Genomic DNA, 24961 nt, shown 5'->3' with positions numbered 1-24961 from the left:
GTGAAACAAAATTCAAAACATTTTCCCCAAAAAATACTGTTGAAGAGAAAGCACATTGTTGTCATCGTCAACAAAAGAATTACACTTAAAAAAGGCGTTGGTTTAATTACTGTTTCAGCAAAGTTCAGTTTTCCCCATATATTGCACAGCTTTTCCTATATTCCCCCCAATTGTCCTTTGATACTGTCTTGTGGACAGGGAAATGACAATGAACATCGGTCTTCTGAGTAAATCTCAAATAATTAACTCGGACATTAGGCAATTTGGTTGGTGCGTACAAGAAGCAGAGCCATTTTAGATACAGAAAATGGGAAGCAAAACCATTTCAACAGGGGAAAAAACATACCCGTAATTCATGATTTACAAATTCGCCAAAGATGAAAATGATTTTTAGGAGCTGGACGAGGACATTCATTTGGGACAACACCATGGTTGAATTTTCAAGGGGTCATGGGATCGCAACCTGGTGTGGGTGGAAATTTAAAATTGTGGTCCCAGTAGTTGTCTCAGCGACCCGATGCCTCTGGGGCGGTTTTAAGTTATAAAGGGGCCGCTCTGGGGGAGGCAGTGAGAAACGTGGTTGCTGTCAACTAATGTCCCCTTAAGTTCTTGATGGAGCTCATTAAGGAGCTTATACATTTGGAGCTATAATTTTCCATACTTTTATCAGACAAGCTCAAACAGTCTTGTGCAAGTTGGTGCTTAGCTGACCAGGTCACTGCCAGGTCACAATAAGTTTCTCCCTAGTTAATATTTACTCAAATCGGTGGGGTCAACTGGCGCTATTTTGAGCGTTGCTCCTGACCTTGTAATCTATGGCCCCATTCGACCAAATTCGACTTCCTGGCCACCTTATGAGCTGCTTGATCTAAAAGGCAAGGTCGTGGCAGCCTCGAACATGACTCAGCATCACGAAGCAAGTCACTTGCATCCTGGGCATTTATATTTAAAAACAGCATCACAAGAGTAATGTACTTGTCATAACCCCCACAAGGTCCATAAAGAAAACATTGTCGATCTCCCATGGGACTGGTGGATTACAGGCTTCCCAGTAGTAGATGGAGACCACCCAGCTGGAGCTTGTTAAAGTCTACTGGCAAAAGCAGCCCAAGCAGGGGCAGGATTGGGAGAGAATTACTGCCGTGGCAGAGTATTGTGCACAGTTCAATAAATCCTTGTTCCAGTACCTCTTGCTTTTTCAAGTTGGAAAACTGGCAATGAGGACAAAAATAAACTCCAGACTTGTTTGTGGAACTGCTCAGCTGCCCCGGACGTTTACTATCCCGGAATGTGAGGGCATAAAAGTTCAAGATGCCACTGTCTGTTAACCTAAAGCCTTTGATGCAGACCTGGAAGATTGGAGCCAGTATGCTGAATGCATGAGGTACTTCTTCAGGCTAATGGTCTTTTTGGTGAAGACCGTCTGAAAGTCCTCCTCTTGACCACTTGCGGGACCCCAACATTTGGAATTATAAAGAGCCGCACCAGACTCCAAATCATATGACGAGCTAATCGCATTGGTAGCTCAACCTTATGACCCTAACCCTTCCGTGATCATGCACTGGTGTAGATTTAATACGGTGATGCAGTCTCCAGGTGCATCGGTCACAGACCTCTTGACCCACCTTAGGCAGCTGGAAAGAGAATTGTGGGTTCGGGCCATCCCTCTACCAAATTTTGAGGGATAGGCTGGTTTGTGGGATAAACAACATGGCCACTCATAGGAAGCTGTTAGCGGAACCCACCTTCGATTTAAAATAGGCCATCGAACTGTCACTGTCCCGTGAGTACAGAGAGAGAGGAGTGCAGGAGCTGCAGGGGTCCGTGGACTATGGTGTCCATAGTTTGGCCCACTCTTGGTTTCGAATTCCCACTGAATCATGGGACAAGGTCAGGCAGACCAGATCTCCTCCCAATGGGCAACCTCAAAGTCAATTTAGCTCCCCCAAGGGCAATGGGGAGAGTCAACCATATTGCCAAATGTATAGCCAGAGGACACATGATGGCCAGAGCCACCAAATGCAGCATAGAGAATGTTGTCCAAGGCAGCTGCCAAGATCACCACAAGCCTAAGACTTACTTGTGCCCCCACCCCAACCCCCTACCTACAGCCCTCCACACCCACTGTTGAATGCGGCTGGACTGCGTTATGGCCCCGACGGTAGCACCAAACCAGGTTACGTTACAAGTAAATGGTCACACTGTAGTGATGGGAATGAACACTGGAACCTCCGTCTCCATCATGGACCACCAGATATTTGGATGACTTTGCACAGGAATCGTGCCACTGATGTTACACAACACCAAGGTGAGGTTGGTGGCCTATACCGGAGAGCCTTTGAGCATCATCATCACCGTAACTCCGGTAACACACGGTAATAGTCAATCCGTTTTCCCTTTGTTGTGGTGCGGGGACCAGGGCCCAATTTTCTGGGGCATGACTGGCTGCAAGTCCTTTGTTTCAACTGGCAGCAGGTTTTTCGGATGGGCATGGGAATCTGTTCAGTAGGGTCTGGGCTAGATAAAAGGTGGCAAGGCCACTATCTCCGTGGAAACTGATGCTCAACCCTGGTACATTAGGGCAAGGCCTGTTCCTTAAGAATTGGTTGCCATGGTTGACATGGAACTTCAGCGCCTGAAGGATTTGGGGATTATACACCCTGGACAATTTGCAGAGGGGGCCACAACTATGGTGCTGGTCATGAAGCCCGACAACTCTGTACAACACTGCGGGGATTGCAAACTCACAGTAAACAGAGCTTCACCCTGGGCCAGTACCCAATGCCTAGAGTGGAAAATTTGTACGCAGATCTAGGTGGAGGGTGTTTTGTTATGAAACTTGACATGAACCATATTTATTTACAGGTGCAGCTGGATCCAGTGTCCAGAAGATCTGCGACCATACTCACCCATAGGAATTATTTGAATACACCCACCTCATGTTTAGGGTCTTATCTGCTCTGGTGATTTTCCAGAGTGCAATGGAAAATATCCTGCAGGGTCTGCTGAAGGTGGCTGTCGATCTAGACAAAGTGCTCATCTTGGGCTCCACTGAGAACGAGCAAATGGACAACCTACAAGAAATACTCAGGTGGTTTTTCTAATTAGCGCTTGACTAAAGAGAAGCCAATGTGTGTTCCACGCAACAGCATTAACTTACTTGGGATACAGAGTGGATAGGGTTGGACTAACCCAGTGGGACGCAAAGTTCGGGCCATAAAAGTGGCCGTGACCGTGAAGAACGCCACTGAACCCCAGTTGTTCCTGGGCCTGGTACATTATTATGGAAAGTTAATTTCCAACCTGGCCACGTTATTGGCTCCACTCCACATACTGTTGAAGAAGGGCCAGAAGTGGTTCTGGGGTGCCTCACAAGGCAAAGTATTTGTCGGAGTGAAAAGGCACCTGTCATCCACACAGCTCCACACTCACTATGACCTAGCTCAGTTGCTAACATGCGATGCCTCCTCTTATGGCAGTGGGTCGATGCTGGCCCACAGATGGGATGATGGCACAGAACGCCTCATCGCTTTCGTCGCAAGGACCCTGGCAGACGCTGAGCGACAATATGCTTGAATCTAGATGGAGGATTTGGCACCAATATTTGGAGTCAAAAAATTCCAGCAATATGTTTATGGGAGGTACTTCTCCATTGTGACTGACCACAAGCCTCTGCTTGGTCTTTTAGGGAGGATAATGGAATCCCATACATCACATCAGCAAGAATTCAGAGTTGGGTGCTTTTACTCGCGATGTATGAACTTGCGTTTTAACACCGCCTGGGTACACAGATTGCCCATGCCGACGCTCTCAGTCGTCTATCATTACCCATAGGTTTCCCATCCCCGTCAGTGACTGATGAATGGTTACAGTTCTTAATTTTAAGTATACCTTGCCAGTGACAGCTACTCAGGTGTGCGCATAGACGCCACAAGGTTTTGAGCAGCGGAATGCAGCTGACCCTTCCTGTAGCCCTACAACCTTTACACCAGAAGCTTTAAGAGCTCAGAGTGGAGGATGGTATTACATTGTGGGGAGCTTGCGTAGTAATCCTGCCGCAGGAGTCCCTGCTCAAGGAGCCACACACGTGCTGAAAGCACCCGGACGCCTCTACGATGAAAATGTTAGCTCGTAGTTATGTCTGGTGGCCCGGTATCGATGTGTACATTAAGAAGGTCATACGCAGTTGCCCAATGTGTCAGGAGCATCAGAATCTCCCACCCGTAGCCACCCTTCATCCATGGGAATGACCAGGACTCCCATGGTGCTACATGCCCGGGACCTTTCATAGGGTCCATGTTCCTCATCATAGCAGATGCCCACTCGAAGTGGCTTGACGTGTACAAGTTGGCCTTGACAATGTCCAGAGCTATGGTAGAAAAGCTCTGGCGCTCGTTCAGTACCCCTGGGATCTCTGAGGTCTTGGTGTTGAACAATGGGATGACCTTTACAAGTGAGGTGTTTACCACATTTACAATATAGAACAGCCTCCGGCGTAACAGAATCACTCGGTACCATCCCTAATCCAATGGTCTGGTGGAAAGGGCAGTCCAGACTTTTAATAGTGGCATAAAAAGAAAACCATGTACTCCATGGACATGAGACTGATGCGGTTCCTTTTTAACCACAGCAGAACGTGACAACGAGAATCGCCCCTGCCAAACTGCTGATGGGCCAAAGGCTTAGAACCTGATTGAGCCTCACATTTCTGAACCTCGGCAGGAAAGTGGGGCATAGCACGAGGTGCAGAAGCAACACAATGACTTGAGGACACCAGGGCAGCAATTTCACTCAGGGAATGCAGTCTATGCGCGCAACTTTGGAGATGGGGCACTTTAGCTGCCAGGTGTCATGCTGGATAGAACATGATGGGTCTCCTACAAAGTTAGGATCTAGGGGAGATTTCAGCGGAAGCATTTGGACCGCCTCAAGTAGCGGGAGCCCAGGCTACACGGTGCCCAATCGGCAGCATTGACATTCTCTCCGTGCCTGGAACCACGCCTCAGCCAGGGAACTGACCCTCTATATCCAGGCGCGCAGTCCAGTAAGTACAAAAATGGACTCAGAAGTATCCATGTAGAGGGACAACATCATGTCCGCAATCGAGGTCACGGTGATAACATTTCGGAAGTCGGCCAGAAAAAGACGGTCGACGAACTGATGTACACTGCCCGACCCAGAGCCACCACAAGCAGAAGCACAGCCTTGGCCAAAGTGGCTCAGAAGGCCCCCACCATTGGCGGTTGAAGGGGAACTATTGGACTGTGTGGGGGAGGGGTGTCATAACCCCCATGGGGACTATCAGGAGACCATTGTTAATCTCCCCATGGGACTCGTGGAGTACGATCTTCTCAGGTAGGGGGTGGAGGCCACCCAGCTGGAATTTGTTAAAGACTACACGTAAGAGCAGGCCCACCCACACCAGTTGGTTGTCCATAAAAAACACTGGATTGGGAGAGAGTTATAGCTGTGGACTGAGTATTGCACATACTTCAATAAATCCTTGTTCCACCACCACTGGCTTCCTCAAGTTATTAATGAACTTGATTGGGACTCAGATTTCTTCTGGGTGTCAGGCTTCGGCTTCAACTTTTTTGTTATGTATTGTATGTTTTGTTTGGCTTGGCATATTTTGCTAGCCAGTGCATAGTGAGTTAGCAGGATCCATGTTTTCTCATCAGCTTGACTGTGATAGCAATAAAGAATGGTTGCAATGTTAATCACCTCCTGTGTACTGATTGATCTTGAAAGGTAACAGGACCAACAACACAGCAAACAGGCAATGGAGATGACAGACCTTTGATTAATGCCACTTGAAAAGTGAAATTTAAATTTTCCCATGAACTGCATGTTGCATTACTGCTGCATGGCAGACAAAGACCAGCAATTAAATATAGGGACCTGCAGTGTTGAAACAAAAAGAAACCTGCAGAATTTAAACACAAAAATAAACTGTAAAGTATTGTTGAAAAAAGAATTTCAACTGTTTGGAAGATTTAGCAAAAGGCAAACTCAAGCAAAATAATGGAAAAGAGCTCATAAAAGGAAACTAATAGTGGAAAATGCAGCAGGCACTTGAAGCAGCCTTAAGTTCAGAAAAAACAGGGGCCGGGATTCTCCAATAATAGGGCTATGCAGTCTGGAATAACAAGAAGAAGAATCTGCATGTCAAACAGCAGGAATAATGACCAGAGTGAGATTGAGTCTGAATAACAGGGGCCCCTCCACAGGACTACTGCGTAACAGTGCTGTTCGAGGACAAAGCAATACATCTGGAACTGGATGCAGGGGCAGCAGTTTCTCTGATACCAGATGCTGTGTATAAGGAAAAGCTTAAATATCATCCTTTGATGTCTGCAAATATCATTGTGCCTATATACACAGGGGAATTTCTACCTATCGTCAGTAGAACGAAAGTTAATGTGGAGTTAAATCAACAGACTGCGAACTACCACTGCTTGTGTTGAAAGGTGACTATTGTGTTTTAATCGGATGGTCATGGATTGATAAGATCTGGTTAAACTGGGCAGACGTACATTGCATTGGAACAGAAGAAACTTGTCTAACAGTTATTATTAAAAAAACAAGCTGTTGTTTTCAAAAGGAGATTTGGGAAGCCTGAAGGGGATTACTTTAAAATTGAACATCAAAGTTGACTCTCAATCAAAATTTCTGGAGGCCAGAACCGTGCCTTGTGCCATGTGACTAAATGTTGAAGCAGAACTGGAGCGTCTTGTCAAGGTAGGGGTCTTGGTACTTGCCCACCCCCATAGTGAATGAACAATACCTATTATTCAAGTGTTCAAGAAAGATGGCTCCATACGCATCTCTGGAGTTTCAAGATTACTGTTAATCTCATGTTGTGTGCTGAACAACGCCCACATCCCCGAATTGAGCACCTTTTTGCTGGCCTGACTGTGGAAAGAAATTCAGCAAAAAGTCCTATTCCAGGCCTACAACAAATGCATGTTGCTGAGAAGTCACAAGAATATGTTACCATCACAGCACACAAAGACTGTACAGATAATGACATTTGCCTTTTGGAATAACGTCAGCGCCATCCTGTTTCAAAGGGCCATTGACCAGATCCTGAGTGGCTTGCCTGAAGTTCAATGCTACATTGACAACATCTTGGTAATGGGCAAAACTGATGGAGATCATCTCAAGAGCTTGGATGTCACCCTACAAAGGCTAGAGAAGTGTAATGTATGGGTTCGCAAAGGCAAATGTGAGTGTTTTCAGCCCTCTGGGGAATATTTGGTTCCCATCATTGGTGTGCTGGGCTTCGCAAAGCACACTCGAAGGCTATTATAGATGCTCCAGCTACTCAGAATATCAGCCAGCTTCACTCGTTCCTCATTCTTAGGACTGCTGAATTATTACGGGGGATTTATTCCACAGCTGGAAACCCTTTCATGAGTTTGTGTGTCAGAACAAAGCCTGGAAATGGACAGAAGTCTATGATAATGCGTTCCAGAGTGCTAAAGCAGTGCTGACAGATTCCGAGGTACTGACCCACTTTCACCCCCTCCCCCATTACCTCCACAACTTGCCTGTGAGGCATCGCCTTATGGAGTTGGAGCAATTGCCTCACGCATAATTCCTCTGGTGTGGTGGGGCCAAAGCGTTCACTTCACGGACTTTAAATAAAGCAGAGAACCAATATGCTCAAACTGAACTCAATGTCCTGGGGATCATTTTCAAACTCCAGAAATTTTGGCAGAAGCTGTTTGGACAGAAATTCCCGTTCCCGACAGATCATCGACCATTCACCTCAATATTCGGTCAACACACAGGTATCCCTTCTTTAGCTGAATGCATTTTGTAGCATTGGACATTGATGTTGAGTATTCACACATAAGAAATCAAATGTAGAAAATCTACCTCGCATGGAAATGCGGATGGTATTTCGAGGCTGCCCCGACCAGTCAGCCACAGGGACACTGCTCCAAAACATATCTTCTACTTTGCACATGCGGTGGACACACCCATCACTTCAATCCAAATCAAAAAGGTCACTCGAGTGGACCCAACATTGTCCAAAGTCATGGACCTTGTGATGCATGGCACCTCTTCCCTGGCCTTCCAAGCCTCTCCTCACCTTCGTTCTTACTTTTCCCACAAGATGGAGTTGTCAGTCACTTCAGGATGTTTATTTTGGGGCATGTGAGTTATTATTCCACCAACAGTCAGGTCACCAGTCTTGGACCAACTGCATTCAGATCACTGTGCAATAGTTCACATGAAAGAAATTTCCAGGAGCTACTTTGGAGGTCTGGTCCATAGCAAGACATTGCGGCCAATTAGGGACGATCTTGTTCTTCATGTCAAAGTGTGAGAAATATGCCTCAATTAGCATCCCTCCATCAATGGGGTTGGCCAGCCAACCATATTCGGGAAAGGAAGTTCAAACTCATATTTATGCTACTGGAAATACATGGATTGCTGCTACTGTGATTGCTCAGACAGAACTTGATTCGTCCACAGTTCAAACAGTGAATTATTTCACATAGCATGGACATGTTGACCACTGTTGCCATGTTAAGCTCCATCTCAGGATACTACTTATGAAAGAGCATGATTTCACCAGTGAGCCATGTCGAAGTCAATAAGTGTTGACTCCAGTCTCACCTCCTCGGTCTAGCTCGACTGAAGTTCAAGTCGTTTCACCTTCACCAGCATTAGCTAAACCTTCAAATTTGGCAACATGTGCCAACTTATCATCAGTCTCCTATGAACATTGGGCGCGATTCTCCCATATGGGGAGAAATCGTAAGGCTGGCGTCAAATCCGGGCGGGTTTGACACCAGCCCCCCCCCCCCTTCCCGACCGGGAACCGATTCTGGTCCCCGGTCGGGGCTAGCATCCCGACGCCGTAAACTCCGGCATTGCGGGCTTAACGAATTTCGTTAAGCCCGATGGCCAGAGTTAGCGCCGGCTGACACGTCATATGACGTCAGCTGCGCATGCGCGGATTGGAAGACTCCAACCCGCGCATGCGCGGATGACGTCATCGCGCATTTGCGCAAAACCCGCGCATGCGCGGGCCGGGATGCCCCTCAGCCGCCCCGCGAATGGATACTGCGGGGCGGCGGAAGGACAAAGAGTGCGCGAGCATCGGGCCCGCTGCCCGCGATCGGTGCCCACCGATCGCGGGCCCATGGCACCCTTGGCACGGCATTGGTACTGCCGTGCCAATCGGTGCCATGGTTATAAAAATCGAGAGTTTACGGCCGTTTTTACGAACGGCCAGACCAGGTGTGTTTGCCGTTCGTAAAAACAGCCGTAAAGGGCTGGGAACTCGGCCCATCCATCAGCTGAGAATCGCTGCCGGCCGTAAAAAAACGGCGGCAGCGATTCGTATCGGGAGTCGGGCGTGGGGGGGGGGGGGAGAATAGCGGGAGGGCGTCGGAACAGCGTGGCCGTAAAGTTTTACGAGCCACGCTATTCTCCGCACCGTCGGGAGTGCAGAGAATCTCGCCCATTATTCTTTAAAGGCACCAAAAGTCCACTGTAGCCCAGATCAGCAGAGAGGAGTGCCTGAATTATAGATAGTTGAGCTAAACCCATGTATACTTTTTTGAGGCAGTCTGCACTCTTTTCCCGAATTCAGAATGTGTTTTGTAAAACCGACATTTGCAATAATGGGAGAGGAAGATGTTATGTGTTGTATGTTTTGTCTGTCTTGCTGTACTTTGCAAGCCATTACATTATGGGATCGCAGGATCTATGTTTGCTTATGAGGTCAACTGTGAGAGCAATAAACAACAGCAGTAATGTTTAGGACCTCCTGTGTCTACTGGTGTACTGATTGATCTTGTAAGGTGCCAGGAGCTCAAATTATCATAGTTAAAACGTTGCCACCACCAAAAAGCAACAAGTAGAAAATACTAGTAAAATGAAACAAAACGCTGTAAATCTGAAATTAAAAACATATTCTAGAAATACATCACTAGCAACTGAAAAATAACAAGTTAGCGGCTCACGTTGAGGCCCACTGCTTTGAAATACAGTTTTATTAGATCATAGAAGACTATAGACCATCTAATTTGCCTACCTTCATCCTGGTAGTCGCATGCCACAAGCTACATATCCCGACCATGGATGTAGAACAACAACAACTTATATTTATAGAGCACCTTTATATAATACAATGTCCCAAGGGCCTTTAAAGGAGCCACATGAGGCAATATTAGGGCGGATGTTCAATAGTGCGGTCAAGGAGTTTGGTTTTAAGGAGCATCTGATGGGAAGAAAGAGAAGTAACGAGGTGGACAGGCTTAGGGCTAGAATTCCAGAGTTTAGGACCTTGGAAGCTGAATGCAGAACCACCAATGGTGGAGTACTTAAATTGTGGATGCTCTTAAAGCCAGAAATAGATGAGCACAGAAATCTCAGAAGTTTCTGGGCTAGAAGAAATTGCAGATCTAGGGAGGGGTGAGGCCAAGGAGAAATTTGAAAACAATGAGCAATCTGCTCAGTAACAGAGTACAAAGGGAGCTAACTGGCAGATTAAGGTGGAAATTAGTAATGTTATGGAATAAACATCTTGGATAATTCTGAAGTGAACTTGGATTTAAAATGTTTGATGGTGCACTGTATACTTCACAGTGCAATCCACCAGAAGGAAATTTGAAATGAATGTCGATGGGACCATTTTGCCAAAAGCACACCGAGCAAGAGGAAGTGCATATGGATCATCCCCTCAAAGCCATCGGGACTAAGTACCAGTGCATTTTACAGTTTTTGAAGGAATGCATCATCAACTACTTACACTTACAGAAAGACTTTAATGTGATAATGTGTCTCACGGCACTTCACAGGAATGCTACTCAACAAAATTTGATACCGAAGACTAAAGGGGATAGTGGATAGAATCTTATGATGAAGTCAGGACGACATCTGGATTCCAACCCCACAAGTGTTTGTAATGTGTACACTGGCATGATTGTCCAATGGGCGGCGTCCATGCCTGCTGTACATATCGGGTGATGGGCAGGTTGCTGAGGGTGCAGGTTGCTATGAGAGTCAACCTACCTTTATATTGACAATTGAGGTCAGCAACCTCAACTCCTGATGGACCTCAGTGTAAAACTGCACAGACCAGAAGTGAGCTAACATGTGCATTTGCATTTTGTTTACGTTCTTTCGGCCCAGCATGTCTGTTCATGCAGAAAAATAGTGCGAGAATCCAGGTCAGGTGACCGGGTGCCATGGAAGATTTTGTGTCCCAGTAAGGGGACAGGGAGAAGGGAAAAGGAGAGGTTCCATAGTGGAGAGGAGACAGGGAAAGATCCCAAAAGAAGTCCCAGAAAGGAAACAGGGAGAGGAAAACGTCCAAATTAAATTTTTTTAAAAGAGCAGAGAAACAGCCTTCAAAAAGAAAAAGGGTTGAGGGGAGCAGACGTTAAGGGAAGAAGGCAGCCAAAGGTTGGTGGCTCGGTGTTGAGGGCCTTTGGGGAATAAGTACTGCTTTGGAGCAGTAGTGTTTTGCTTGACATGGCCAAAGAGCTGAAGTTGTGATTGTGATTGTGAGTTGGTGCTTGGGTGCATATTTGGGAAACCAAGAGAGTGGAATCTTGGGAGACAAGATTGAAAACCTATGAGGTGGGCCGTCGTTGATGCCATTTGACTTGGAGCAACTTTTGGGGAGAATTCCCAAGTTAGATCTTTGAAGGCGAATATTGGAATCCCTCATGAAAGAGGCAGAGTTTTAGTGAGATTAGTTGACTCAGTGTCATCTGGATTGGTTGTTGAGAGATCCATGGATTCTGTCCTGGTTACATGTGCCATTCATTTTGTAGTGTGGTGTGTTGAACCACAATTTGTCTGTTAATTCACATATTCCTCATATGAATGTTATAGTATAAGATAGAGATTGAAAATAGTTTTATCTTTCTGACCTTGTATAAAAAAGTGTATTTTTGTTCAAAAACCATGGAATCTTGCGTCTTCATTCACTGAGCAAGTGTCTTGAATCTCAAACTCTGTCTAGTTTAACCAAAACAATCTTTATCCCTAACCGAATCTTACCTAGAACTTGGGAATTAGGCCAGGATCATAACAAGGTCCAATCAAAGGGCCTAGATTGTTAGACGGCTGATAGCACCGTTTAAACAGGCACAACTTGGAAAGACTTCTACAAACTTTACCAACTCGATGGACAAGGCAGAATGGAAATGCCGCCACCTCCACTCGGGGCCTCACGGTAGCATGGTGGTTAGCATCAATGCTTCACAGCTCCAGGGTCCCAGGTTCGATTCCCGGCTGGGTCACTGTCTGTGTGGAGTCTGCATGTCCTCCCCGTGTGTGCGTGGGTTTCCTCCGGGTGCTCCGGTTTCCTCCCACAGTCCAAAGATGTGCGGGTTAGGTGGATTGGCCATGTTAAATTGCCCGTAGTGTAAGGTTAATGGGGGGATTGTTGGGTTATGGGTATACAGGTTACGTGGGTTTAAGTAGGGTGATCATTGTTCGGCACAACATTGAGGGCCGAAGGGCCTGTTCTGTGCTGTACTGTTCTATGTTCTATGTTCCACGTTCTCCTCCAGGTCACACACCATCTTGATTTAGAATTATACCACTGTTCCTTCATTGTTGCTTGTTAAAATCCTGGAACTCCCTCCACAACAGCACAGTGAAGCATCTTCACCACCTGGACCACAGTGGTTCAAGAGGTTAGCTCAGCATCACCTTATCAATCACAATTAGGGATGAGCAATAAATGTTGGCCTTGCCAGCGCCGCCAAATCCCATGAATGAATAAAGAAAAAAAGAAAACATGGAAAGGAAAATAAGGCTGGTTGTATAAAGAGTGACAGGTCCACAGGCGAAGTGAAAATTACCCTCGTAAGTGAGTAAGGTGTCAGCTATGTTGTTTGTTACATTACAAACAATTTTCTTTGTTTATAGAAATCTCGAGTATTTGGTGGCTCTCTTAGAACCAAGCCATTTAAAAAAGTGTGAAGCAGCAGTGTCAAAACAGTTAGGGAATTCACCACATAGTTATTTACTTTGGATCAGGTTCAGAAAATGCTACAATATGCCAAATGGCTGCTTTGAGATAACCATGTTGTTATAAAATGCCTGACAAGTGCATAGTATTTACCGAGTTAAGAACATCAATCATGCCCTTTTAACTAACCCTATTTCCTCTTTGCGTATGGTCAACTGGCAGAGTACAGATAATATACAAATTTAAAAGTGCACAAGCAAGATTTTAAAAATATTTTCTGGAGGAGAAATCTGTTTATGTTGTGCCGCTAAAGAAGAATTGACAAACATCTGACAGGTTTTAGCAAGTATCCAACTCAACCATTTTCCCTTCTCTTGTTTTTGCTCCAAATCACAATGGAAAGAGCAAACATACCATTCTCTCATACCCATGCTGCACTGCTCTCTTCCCAACTGCTGGGAATCAGACAAAAGCAGATCAAATTGATTCAGCTTAGAGTTTTCCCTCTCCCCATCATGTTTGTTTATGAGGCTTCCACAGATGATCCAGCTGTGATCACTAAATTGTCCCTTGTGGTAATTTCAAGAAAATATCTGCATTTACCATTCTATGACTTGGTCGATTATTGCAGCACTGATTTTCAATTTTGTCTCCGAATTATAAGATAACAGGAAATAGGAGCAGGGGTAGAACATGTGGTCATTCGAAACTGCTCCACCATTCCATATTATCATGGCTGATATTGGGTTTCAATTCTATTTTTCTGCCCACTCCGCATACCCTTAATTCCCTGACAGATCAAAAATCTGTCTAACCCAGTCTCAAATATATTCAACGATTGAGAAGCCACAACGATCTGGGGCCACAAATTCCAAAGATTCACCACCCTTTAATTTCTCAGTCCAAAATGATCGACCCTTTATCCTGACATTGTGATCCCATGTTTTAGACTCCCTGACCAGCGGAAACAATCTGTCACCTTCTCCCCTATCTTGTTCCTTCTGAATTTTGTTGGTTTCAATTAGATCATCTATCATTCTTCTAAACTGCAGAGAACATACACCCAATTTACTCATCCTTTCATTATAAGTCAAACAAAGAACAATACAGCACAGGAACAGGCCCTTCGGCCCTTCAAGCCTGTGCCGGTCACATGTCCAATCCAGACCAACCGCCTGTACCGTTCTACACCCTATCTGTTCATGTGCCTATGCAGATAGGTCTTAAAGGTTGCTAACGTATCTGCCTCAGCCACCTCACTTGCAGTGCATTCTATGCCACCACCACACTCTGTGTAAAAAAACTTCCCCCGTAAATCTCCACTGAACATTACCCCCTCACCTTGAACTTGTGCCCCCTTGTAATTGTCATTTCCGGGAGAAAGCCTTACCACTCAAACCCATTCAGTGAACACTCTTTCTACCACCTCAAAGTGAGCATCCTTTCTTAAATGTGAAGACCAAAACTGTACACAGTATTCCAGATGTGATCTCATTAAAACCCTATACAATTGCAGCAACATTCCTTCATTCTTGTGCTTCAATTTCCTTCCAATAAAGGTCAACATGCCCTTTGCCTTCTAAAGTACAGGGAGCTGGTGTCAAGGTGAGCGCCGGGGTCCTCGGACGGGAGGGTAGTGGATGCTCTGGGAAATTGTGACGGGGCAATCTCAGTGTCAGGGCATAGACTGGGGTGGTGGAAGGGGGGTTTGGTGGTCTCCAGTGCAGAGCCCCCTTCCCCCAGTCAAAAGGGTCCTTCCGATGAAGGCGTACCTCTGCCTTCCCGCCTGAGATCGAGGATGAGAACTTCCTCTATTTCTCACTCTCAATCGTCAGGCTCCTGCAAGCCTAAAATTAAGGCTGGGCACGAAAACGCTCTTTAAGAAGCCATTAGGTGGCCACTTCAGGGTTTTAATAGCGGCAAGCATGGACTCCCTCTCCCCCCACCCCCACATCCTGCCTGCCAGACGGTAAAATCACATCCGGCCCGTTGCGACTTCACACTCCCCTCACCACCTCAGAACCCGCCATGAGGGAGTATAAAATTCAGGCTAAAATATTTGTTCAATCCTACCACCATTTCTTTATTCCCCTTGATAAATTCTCCGGTCTCTGCTTCTCAGGGGCCAACTTTAACTTGAACTACTCTCTTCCTCAATATATTCGTATAAATGTTCTGTCAATCCCTCTTTTTATATTTCTGACTAGTTTACTCAAATTCTATTTTCCCCCTTTTAACAACTTTTTCATGGCCCTTTGCTGGTTTCTAAAACACTCCCAATCCTCAGACTTGCTATTTTTTTCTTTGCAACAGTGTGAGTCTCTTTTCATCTAAACAAACCTGATCTTAACTTCCTGAGTGAGACACGGAAGGGTTTTACTCGCTGAAGTTCTGTTTTTCAATGGAATATATTTATGTTGAAGATTTTTAATTGTTTCTTTCAATATTTCTCAGTGTTTATTTATCTTCATTCCTTTGTGTCTATTTATCCAATTAACCTTAGCAATTCTCCACTAACACCTATGCAATTGGCGTTATTTAAGTTTAAGGTTCATGTTCACGATTGGAATATGTCACTATCAAATTTAACAGGAAAGTCAAAGGTATTATTTTTTTTTTTTTCTTTTTTTTTAAAATTTAGAGTGCCCAATTATTTTTTCCAATTAAGGGGCAATTTAGTGTGGCCAATCCACCTACTCTGCACATTTTTGGGTTGTGGGGGCGAAACCCACGCAGACACGGGGAGAATGTGCAAACTCCACACAGACAGTGACCCAGAGCCGGGATCGAACCTGGGACCTCAGCGCCGTGAGGCGGTTGTGCTAACCACTAGGCCACCATGCTGCCCTGTCAAAGGTATTATGATCACTATTTCTCAATGGATCGTTCACTACACTATTACTAATGAACCCTGCTTCATTACATAATGCTAGATTTCAAATTGTTTTACCTCAGTCAGTTCCACAATGTATTGCTCCAAGGAATTGTCACAAAAACATTCGAAAAACTCATCTTCAAGACCATTCTTGCCAATTTGATTGTCCCAGTCTATATGAAGATTAACGTCCCCCACAATTATTAATTTTCTTTGTTACAATCTCAAATAATTTCCTGTTTAATGTTCAGTCCAATGGTATAACAGCTGTTAAGGGCCAATAAACTGCAGTGGTTTTCTGACTCTTACTATTCCTAATTTACACGTATACTGATTATACTTCATGCTTTCTGAGGCTAGATCTTTTCTCATGAATGTCCCTATGTCATTTTTTTTTTACTATCGGGATCACCCCCTCCTCCTTTGCCATTTTGTCTGTCTTTCTGAAATATTGTGTACCCTGGAATATTTATTTCCCATCCTTGAGCACCTTGTTACCATGGGTGAAATTCTCCACCTCGCACCACGGGTAACGGAGTTCCCGGTGAGGCGGAGAATCCAGGGTCAGAGAGAAAGTGGGATCGGCGGTGGGCGCCGATCCGTTTCCGATGCTCCAGCCCCCTGCTGGTATAGGGATCGAGGTTCACTCGTACGCCAGCAGGAGGATGCAAATGCTTCATCAAAACCAATTCGCATCCACTTGGCGGGCTGGGCACCATATTCTCTGGGCCTGTGTGATTCTCCGGTCCTTTGGGCCGAGAACCATATGGGCGGGAATTACTACATGTGTGGGTAAGTGTGACCCTGTTGTTCAGGGGCTGGTTTAGCACAGCGGGCTAATCAGCTGGCTTGTAATGCAGAACAAGACCAGAAGCGCGGGTTCAATTCCCGTACCAGCCTCCCCGAACAGGCGCCGTAATGTGGTAACTAGGGGCTTTTCACAGTAACTTCATTGAAGCCTACATGTGACAATAAGCGATTATTATTGTATTATTACTATTATTACAGACCTCACGGTGGCCCATGGGGGTAACTCCTTCAGGGAATTGCCCCAAAGTCCATCTGAGGGCCACCCTCCATCCACAATGCAAGACCTGCCCACCCACCCCTACCAGATGCCCCCACCATCACCCCAAGGACCCCCTAAATAAGAAGATCCCCAGAGACCCCTAAACAAAGAGAACCCTCAGAGACATCCTAAATAAGAATCCCCCCAGAAACCCCCTAAATAAAGAGACTTCTTACGTACCCCGAGAAAGAGACCCCTGTCAGCAGGACCACCAGAAAAGAGACCCCTATCTGGAAGCTGATGCTTTCCAATCACTTCCCTTCATGCTTGTTTTATTTTGAAGTGGTCAGCAGGAAATTGATAGCACTTGATTCTGTTTGAAGTTGGTCTATGACCTGTCAATCAACGATTGATGTTTAACAACATTGCGCTTAGAGCACTTCAGAGTTACTCAACCACGAAGGAAGATGAATGAAGCAAAGCTGACAGTTGTGAGTGTGGAAGCTGTCAATCACAGTTTAGTAAGGGAAATTATTGCATAGATTGCAGCTCAAGTATCTGAGGGGTTTAAAGACAGCTGATTGGTTTCGCTTTCCAGGAATTGACAGGTGCTGCTTCCTGTGTCTGAGCCAGCAGGTGTATTACCCAGGTGAGTGGTACAACAGTGATTTATTTTCACTACCTCTGATGGACTGCTCTCTAGCTTTCAGATAGAGGTATCATTTCTGAGGGGCTTCCTGACAAGGGTCCCTTTGTGGGAGCTTCCTTACAAGTGTCTCTTTTCTGGGGGGGTCTGTGCAGGGTCTCTTTAGTTAGGGGTCTCTGGGGGGAGGGAGGAGGATCACCTAGGTATTTGGTGAAAGGGGGGGGGACCAGAAAATCTGGGGGTGGGGGGGCCAGGGGGCTGAGTTGTGATGTGGGGGCTGTCCGCTCAAATTGGTGGCCCGATAGCGGGATCCTCTTGGAAATCCTCTGCAATCCTTGCCATGCATACATTTACATGGTCATTGGGAATGGCTTTCTGATTGGGCTCCCGGAGGCAACGCAAATCAGATACAATTCAGTTCTGGCGGGAGACCATAGTTTCCCAAATGGAGACATTTTGTCCCATCTCTTAGTAAGATAAGTAAATTAAAATCATTTATCTCCATTTGTGCATATTATTATTATTCTGCATTGTACATTTAGACAAAGAACCTTCAATTTCAATTTTTAACTACTATTCCCTGCACTGTCTTTATTTGCCAGTGTACAATTCTTCTTAAATTCCCTGTCCCTTCCTGTCCCAGTTTGCTCGTCTTTACCTACATTGCTACAGTGCCCTAAAACCTCAACCTATTATAGCTCTCTTTCTGGAGCACCTTCACTCAATCCCCCACCATCACCCCCCACCCCCCGCCCCCCACCCCCAAACCACCCACCACCGATGGTGCCCTTACTTTCTGTTAGATTTAAGCCCTGTCCATTGCCCTATTCTCATAATGGGATTGGCCTGGAAACTGGTGCCCAACAGAAAAGCTTATTCTTCCCTGAGCTGTGATGCCAGTGCCCCATTAATCAAGACCCCTTCTTCCCACACCACTCATTGAGCCACACGTTTAATTCTCTAATCTGCTTGACCCAATGCCAATCGCCACGTGACTCAGGTAACAATCCAGAGATCATTACATTTGAGGTTCTGCATTTTAATTTGGTTCCTAACTCCTCAGATTCTCCTAGCCGGACATCATTCCTGCTTCTGTCAATGTAATTGATTCCCACATGGACCACAATAATAATAATTATTACTGTCACAAGTAGACTTACATTAATACTGCAATGAAGCTACTGTGACAAGCCCCTACTCACCACATTCTGTCGCCTGTTCGGGTGCACTGAGGGACAATTCAGAATGTCCAAATTACCTAACAGCACGTCTTTCAGGACTTATGGGAGGAAACCCACGCAGACACAGGGAGAACGTGCAGACTCCGCACAGACAACGACCCAAGCCGGGAATCGAACCTGGGACCCTGAAGCTGTGAAGCAACAGTGCAACCCACTGTGCTACCGTGTTCTTCCCCCTCCCTCCCCCAGCCATGAGGAGATTTCCTTCATTTTAATCCGTTAACTTGAAACAAAGGATAAAAAATTAATTTTATTCTCAATCATGCTCAAAAAAGTTTAATTATTTTAAGCACAAAAAGGTAAGGAAGTCATTGAACCATTGAATTTGCTCCAGCAGTCAAGTCTCATTTCTGTGCTCAGTCTGATCCTTCAGCAATTTTTTCTGCTACACAAACAAATTTCTCCCCCACAGTCTTCAGCCATGACACATTTTATAACAGGGGATCTCAACCGTCTTGTTTAAACAAAAGTTAAACAATACTATAAACACACATTTTACCTTTTCAGGAACTAAACTTTTTCCATCCCAAGCCCAACTCCTCTTTGTGAAGTAGTTCACTGTGGCAAATTCAATAAGTGCAGAAAACACGAAAGCATAACAAACGGCGATGAACCAATCCATAGCAGTTGCATATGCAACTTTGGGGAGTGAGTTCCTGGCACTGATACTTAGAGTCGTCATTGTCAATACAGTTGTGACCCCTGAATAAGACACAATAAGAAACATGTAACTGGAATCATTTGATGTAGTATGTGTAAATTTGCTTCCTTTAAACACTCAGTTAGAAGAAGCCCTGATTTATGAATAATCTGACTGAATTTTGTAATATAGCTGCAGGCACAGACTATTATGAATTTAGCACTCAATTTCATTGCCAATTTTTGTAGAAATGGTCATTACTTTTGTAACATGGTTAGAGATGTATTACCAAACAGTCATATAGCAATATCTAGATAAGTTGAATAACACTTGATTATAAGCTACTAATTCATATTATATCATGAGAGTTAAATTCCATTCAGTGATAATTTTAGCACAAAACTGATATGTTTCTCCCTTTGTGTTCAATCAATATGAGAAATGTCACTATTTCTTTCCACTATATACAGCAATATAGCCCTAACTATTTTAGAAACATTTTCACATTAAATTTCTGTGTGTATTTGAAAATGGTCACTGCAGTGATACAGAGAAGGTTTTCCAACTAAATTTGTGTTGAACTATATTGGGTGGCATTTTCTGGACCCTAGCTGTGTGTTTCTTGGTGGCACGCCATTCGCTGGTGGCAGGATTCTCTCTTCCTGCCGCTTGTCAATGGGAAACCCGCGAGCAGGGGTGCGCTGCCAGCGGGTAAGAGAATTGCAACAGCTGAAGAACTCCGGCCATTATCTCTTGAGGACCCCATATGGGCAACAGGATATTTATATTTAGCAAGTATCTATCTCACCCATCGTTCCTGCTGCTGATTCACCCCAAATCGCAAAGAAAGGGCAAAGATAACATTCTCTCATGCCCATGCCATGCTGCTCCATAACCAACAGACTCAGACAAAAACAGACCAAATTGATTCAGCCTAGATGTTTCTGCCTTCCCTTCAGTTCTGTTCATGAGGCTTCTGCAGGTGATCCAGTTGGATCAATAAATTGTCGTATGGTAATTTCAAGAATATATCTGTTTTTCCCATCCTAAGAAACAGTACGTTATTGCAGCACTCATTTTTAACGATGTCCCCCAATGTTCATTCTAATTTTAAACAAATGACACAAAATCCCTTTTAATTTCAGTCACGCTAAAGTAAGAAATTTCATTACTTCAATGACATAAGCACAGAAATAGAAGGAAAGGCATTTGAACCATATAACATGCTCCAGCATTGAAGTTTCATACCTATGTCCAACCTGACCCTTTAAGATATTTTTCTCATTCTAAGTCTGTGATTTTACTTTCAACTGGAAAGGAGTCAATTCAATTTCCAACTGAATGCTTCAGCTGATACTATATTTATCCCATTAAACTGTTATGAAGAAATGTTCTTAATTTAAGTTCACAGTTCTTTAGTTTAGAATACTATAGGTGTTCTAGCAATAAACGTACTAAATTCTCACAATTTGGGAACTGTTCTTTTCATGATACTCATTATGTAATTACAGATCAATTAGCCTAACATTGTTGGGAAACTGTTAGAATAGATAATTAAAGACAAGGAGAGGGATTTCCAGACCCTTCCCGCTGACAGGATCTTCCAGACCCACCGAAGATAGCCCCTGTGGCAGGTTCCCCAGCGGCGGGGAGGCGAGCCATATAAAAACAGCATAAACATCGGCAGGACCGTAAGGCCCCACCAATGGCCAATGGCGAGCCATGTCCGCCGCTGGAAAACATGCCGGGGGGGGGGGATCCCGGCCAAGTTACTAAATACCTCGAAAACTTGCAGCTGATCAGAGAGAACCAATCTGAATTTGGAAAAGGTAGGTCATATCAAATGAAGCTGATTGAATTGAAGAGGTGACTAAACTATTGGACAAGGGAATGGGTATGAAGGTTATTTCTATGAACTTCCAAACATATAAGGGACTGTTACTTACAGTTGAGGTTCACAGAATTGAAGGCAAATTATAGACCTGGTTAGAAAATTGTCTGTGTATCAGGAGACCCGACAGTGGAGATAATAGGCAGGTATTCTAATAGGAGGTATGTGACTAGTGGGGACCCACAAGAGTCTGTGTTGATACCTCAACTATTCCCATATTCATTAGCAACTTACATGATGGAATAGAAAGTCATAAACACAAATTTTCTGCTGTCACAAATTAAACAGTATAGATGGAAGCATCAAATTACAAAGAGATTTCAGATTAAGCGAATGGGCAAAATTGCAGCAAATGGATTTCAGTGGACGCAAACGTGAGGGGCTGAATTCTCCGCCATCAGGATTCTCCTTTGCGCCCCTGGAGGAATTGCCCAGACTGCCTCACATCAGGCCCTACCTGTTGTAAATCTCAACGACGTGGTTTGAAGATCCTGTGAGGGTGGTTCATTTGGTAGGGAGGAGGAGGAGGGGCATTAATAATATTGAAATGACTGGAAAGTTATAGAAATGAGGTTCATGGCCTTTGTGAATGTGAATCCCACAACCCTTCCAAAGGGCAGGGAAAATCAGGAAACGCGATTTCTCCGACAAGAATCGCATTTCCTGATTCTCGTATGAGGGTTTTCCGCCCTCGCTGATGATCCCGCAGGTGGCGAGAGCAGCTTCAAGATTCCGGCCAGAGGAGATGTCCAAACAGACTTGGGGTGTTCTGGCACATAGATCATCGAAAGTCACAAACAAAAACAGAAAATTATTTTTAAAAAGACTAATGTGATGCTGATTTTTATATCTAGAGGACTAGAATTCAAGGGAGTTTAAGTCATGCTTCAGCGATACGGAACTCTGGTCAGACCACACCTGGACTACTGTGAGTAGTCAATGGGGATATGGTGATGTAGTGGTAATGTCACTGGACTAGCAATCAAGAGGTAAAGCTCTTGGGACATCAGTTCAAATCTCACCATTGCAACTGGTGGAACTTCAATTCAATTAATAAAAATTGATATATAGCTAATGTGACCATGATAACTATCGTTTACTGCTGTTACACCCCGGTGCTATGTCTTTTCGTCCGACGTCATTTCGTCCAACGACAATTCGTCCACGTCTTTTGGTCCAACGTCTTTTTGTCCGCTCGTCCAGGGTCCCAGGTTCGATTCCGGCTTGGGTCACAGTCTGTGCGGAGTCTGCACATCCTCCCCGTGTGTGCGTGGGTTTCCTCCGGGTGCTCCGGTTTCCTCCCACAGTCCAAAGATGTGCAGGCTAGGTGGATTGGCCATGCTAAATTGCCCTTAGTGTCCAAAATTGCCCTTGGTGTTGGGTGGGGTTACTGGGTTATGGGGATAGGGTGGAGGTGTTGACCTTGGGTAGGGTGCTCTTTCCAAGAGCCGGTGCAGACTCGATGGGCCGAATGGCCTCCTTCTGCACTGTAAATTCTATGTCTATGTCTTTTGGTCCAACGTCATTTTGTCCGGTGATTTTTTTCGTCAAAGAATTTTTGTGACTTTTTACGTGTTTTTATCGGATGATTTTCTTGGTCAAATAATTTTTGTGACTTTTTGAGTGTTTTTGTCGAATGATTTTTTTTGTCAAAGAATTTTTGTGACTTTTTACGTGTTTTTGTCGGATGATTTTTTTTGTCAAAGACTTTTTTAGTAGCATAGTAATTTAGCATGACCAAACTTGCTTAGTAGCACTCCACTCCACTTTAACTTTTGTAAATAGAAATCTTCTCAAATGCACATAATATACAATAAAGGATCTTTATTACCAGCCTCTTTCCTTTAACGAGCCTCGTTAAAGGATAGTTATTATCGTTCTCTCCCCTTTAACGAGCCTCGTTAAAGGATAGATATTATCGGTCTCTTTCCTAATCCCGAATTCGCCCATCCAGAAATGGCAAAGTTCAGGGAAGGGCTAATAATAGGCAAAAAGGCTCAAATTCTTCGGGGAGATCAGTCGACGTCATGTACGCGATACAAGAAAATAACTGAACGCCTCAAAAGATTGGTCGTTGAATATGTTCCTACAGCGAAAATTGATTTCTTGAGGAATGTTGCTCACAATTTACATCAATTTTAAGTAATTTCGGAAATTCATCCTTAGTAAACTTTTAGATCTTTTTAAATGCATTTTTAGATTTTTTAACTTTTTAACTGCATTTTTCAGCTTGCATTTTACTTGCATTTCATCAATTACTTGCATTTTAGCAATTAAATTCACTTGCTGTATTGTGCCTGCTTTCTATCAATTAAATGCTTTTATACGGAGTTGATTTGTAATTGGTTAATTGGACGAAGTGACGTTGGACCAAAAGACGGGCGGACAAAAAGACGTTGGACCAAAAGACGTGGACGAAGTGTCGTTGGACGAAATGACGTCGGACGAAAAGACGCGACACGTACACCCCACCTGGTTCATAAATGTCCTTTAGGGAAGGAAATCTGCCATCCTTATCCCATCTGGCCTACATGTGATTCCAAACTCACAGAAATGTGGTTGACTTTTAACTGCCCTCTGTAATGGCCGAGCAAGCCACTCATTTCAAAAGCAATTGGGTATGGGCAGAAAATTCAGGGTCTGCCAGTAACACTCACATTCCATTAAAAAATACAGGAAAGGAAAAGTTCTGGGTCTTGGAGGAATGCAGTGTAAATTTTCCAGAATGATACCTGGACTCCAAGTTACCAGAACAGGTAACACAATCCTGGGTTGTATTCCCTGGAATTTAGAAGATCGAAAGCCTCCTTTTCATTGGTAAAGGGTTAAAGGGTTATGGAGAACAGGCAGGACAGTGGAATTAAGGCCAGGATGAGATCAGCCATGATCGAATGGCAGAGCAGACTCGGTGGGCCACATGGCCTAATTCTGCTCTGTCTAATAATGTGTCTTAACACCAATCTCAGAAAAGCATCCTATATTACATTTCTGGGGCGCGATCTAACGGCATTTACGCCTCGTGAGAGCTAACAAAGTCTCACAAGGCATCACAATCTGTATCGCATCCTCAAAGTGGGGGAATCCAGATTTGTATACTCAAGTGTGCAGTTAAGCTCACTTAAATATGTTCGCGCCAGTGTTACCGAAGGCACAAGACCTAATGGCCTCACCTCGAAGACCCCGAGTTGGGCGCTGTTTAGCACTGGTTTCCACAAACGTGGACCAGGTGTACCAGCACTGAGGGGTCTCCCAGGTGATCACGGCCCCCAGGTGGTCAGACTCTGAGCAGGCTGGTATCCTGAAACTCCCGGTGCCACATGGGCACCACGGCACTGCCAACCTGACACCCTGGCAGTGCAACCTGTGTGCCATCCTGGCAGTGCCCAGGTAGCGCCTTACCCGTTGTGTGGATCAGGCCCGAGGGTGCCCTGCCCTTATGAGTTAGGGTGTGGGTGGGCTCAAAGTAGATTGGGATGTTTGGGGAGGTCCGGAGGCCGCGGTGGTGAGTCCAGAGATCGGGGCACCATTTGAAAATGGCACCCGATCTCTTCCTGCACTGTCAATCTGAGCTTGTTAGTGCAGGAGGGCATTCATCACAAAGGCACCAAAATAAAGTCCCAAAACAGGTTTCATTTCCATTAAATCGCACCACTGATTTTTATACCACCATCTCTGAATATCCTTAGAACTTGACAGTTAACTTCCAA

The 24961-nt window shown here is 44.8% G+C and overlaps 1 protein-coding gene across 6 annotated transcripts in view; it reads right to left on the bottom strand.

The window, feature by feature from the left end:
• LOC119965349 (gamma-aminobutyric acid receptor subunit alpha-1-like) overlaps positions 1 to 24961 on the bottom strand; it is a 66546-nt gene that overhangs the window by 5820 nt on the left and 35765 nt on the right. For all 6 annotated transcript variants that reach the window (XM_038795991.1, XM_038795994.1, XM_038795993.1 and 3 more), the window contains exon 9: positions 19223 to 19425. In XM_038795991.1, coding sequence (XP_038651919.1) covers positions 19223 to 19425 — 203 coding nt within the window. The remainder of the gene's footprint in view (positions 1 to 19222; positions 19426 to 24961) is intronic.

The sequence above is a fragment of the Scyliorhinus canicula genome, chromosome 4 (genome assembly GCF_902713615.1).
Source record: "Scyliorhinus canicula chromosome 4, sScyCan1.1, whole genome shotgun sequence".
In the NCBI taxonomy this organism is placed as follows: domain Eukaryota; kingdom Metazoa; phylum Chordata; class Chondrichthyes; order Carcharhiniformes; family Scyliorhinidae; genus Scyliorhinus; species Scyliorhinus canicula.
The sequence above is the reverse complement of the archived record's forward strand: the minus strand, read 5'-3'. Positions and strand labels throughout refer to the sequence as shown.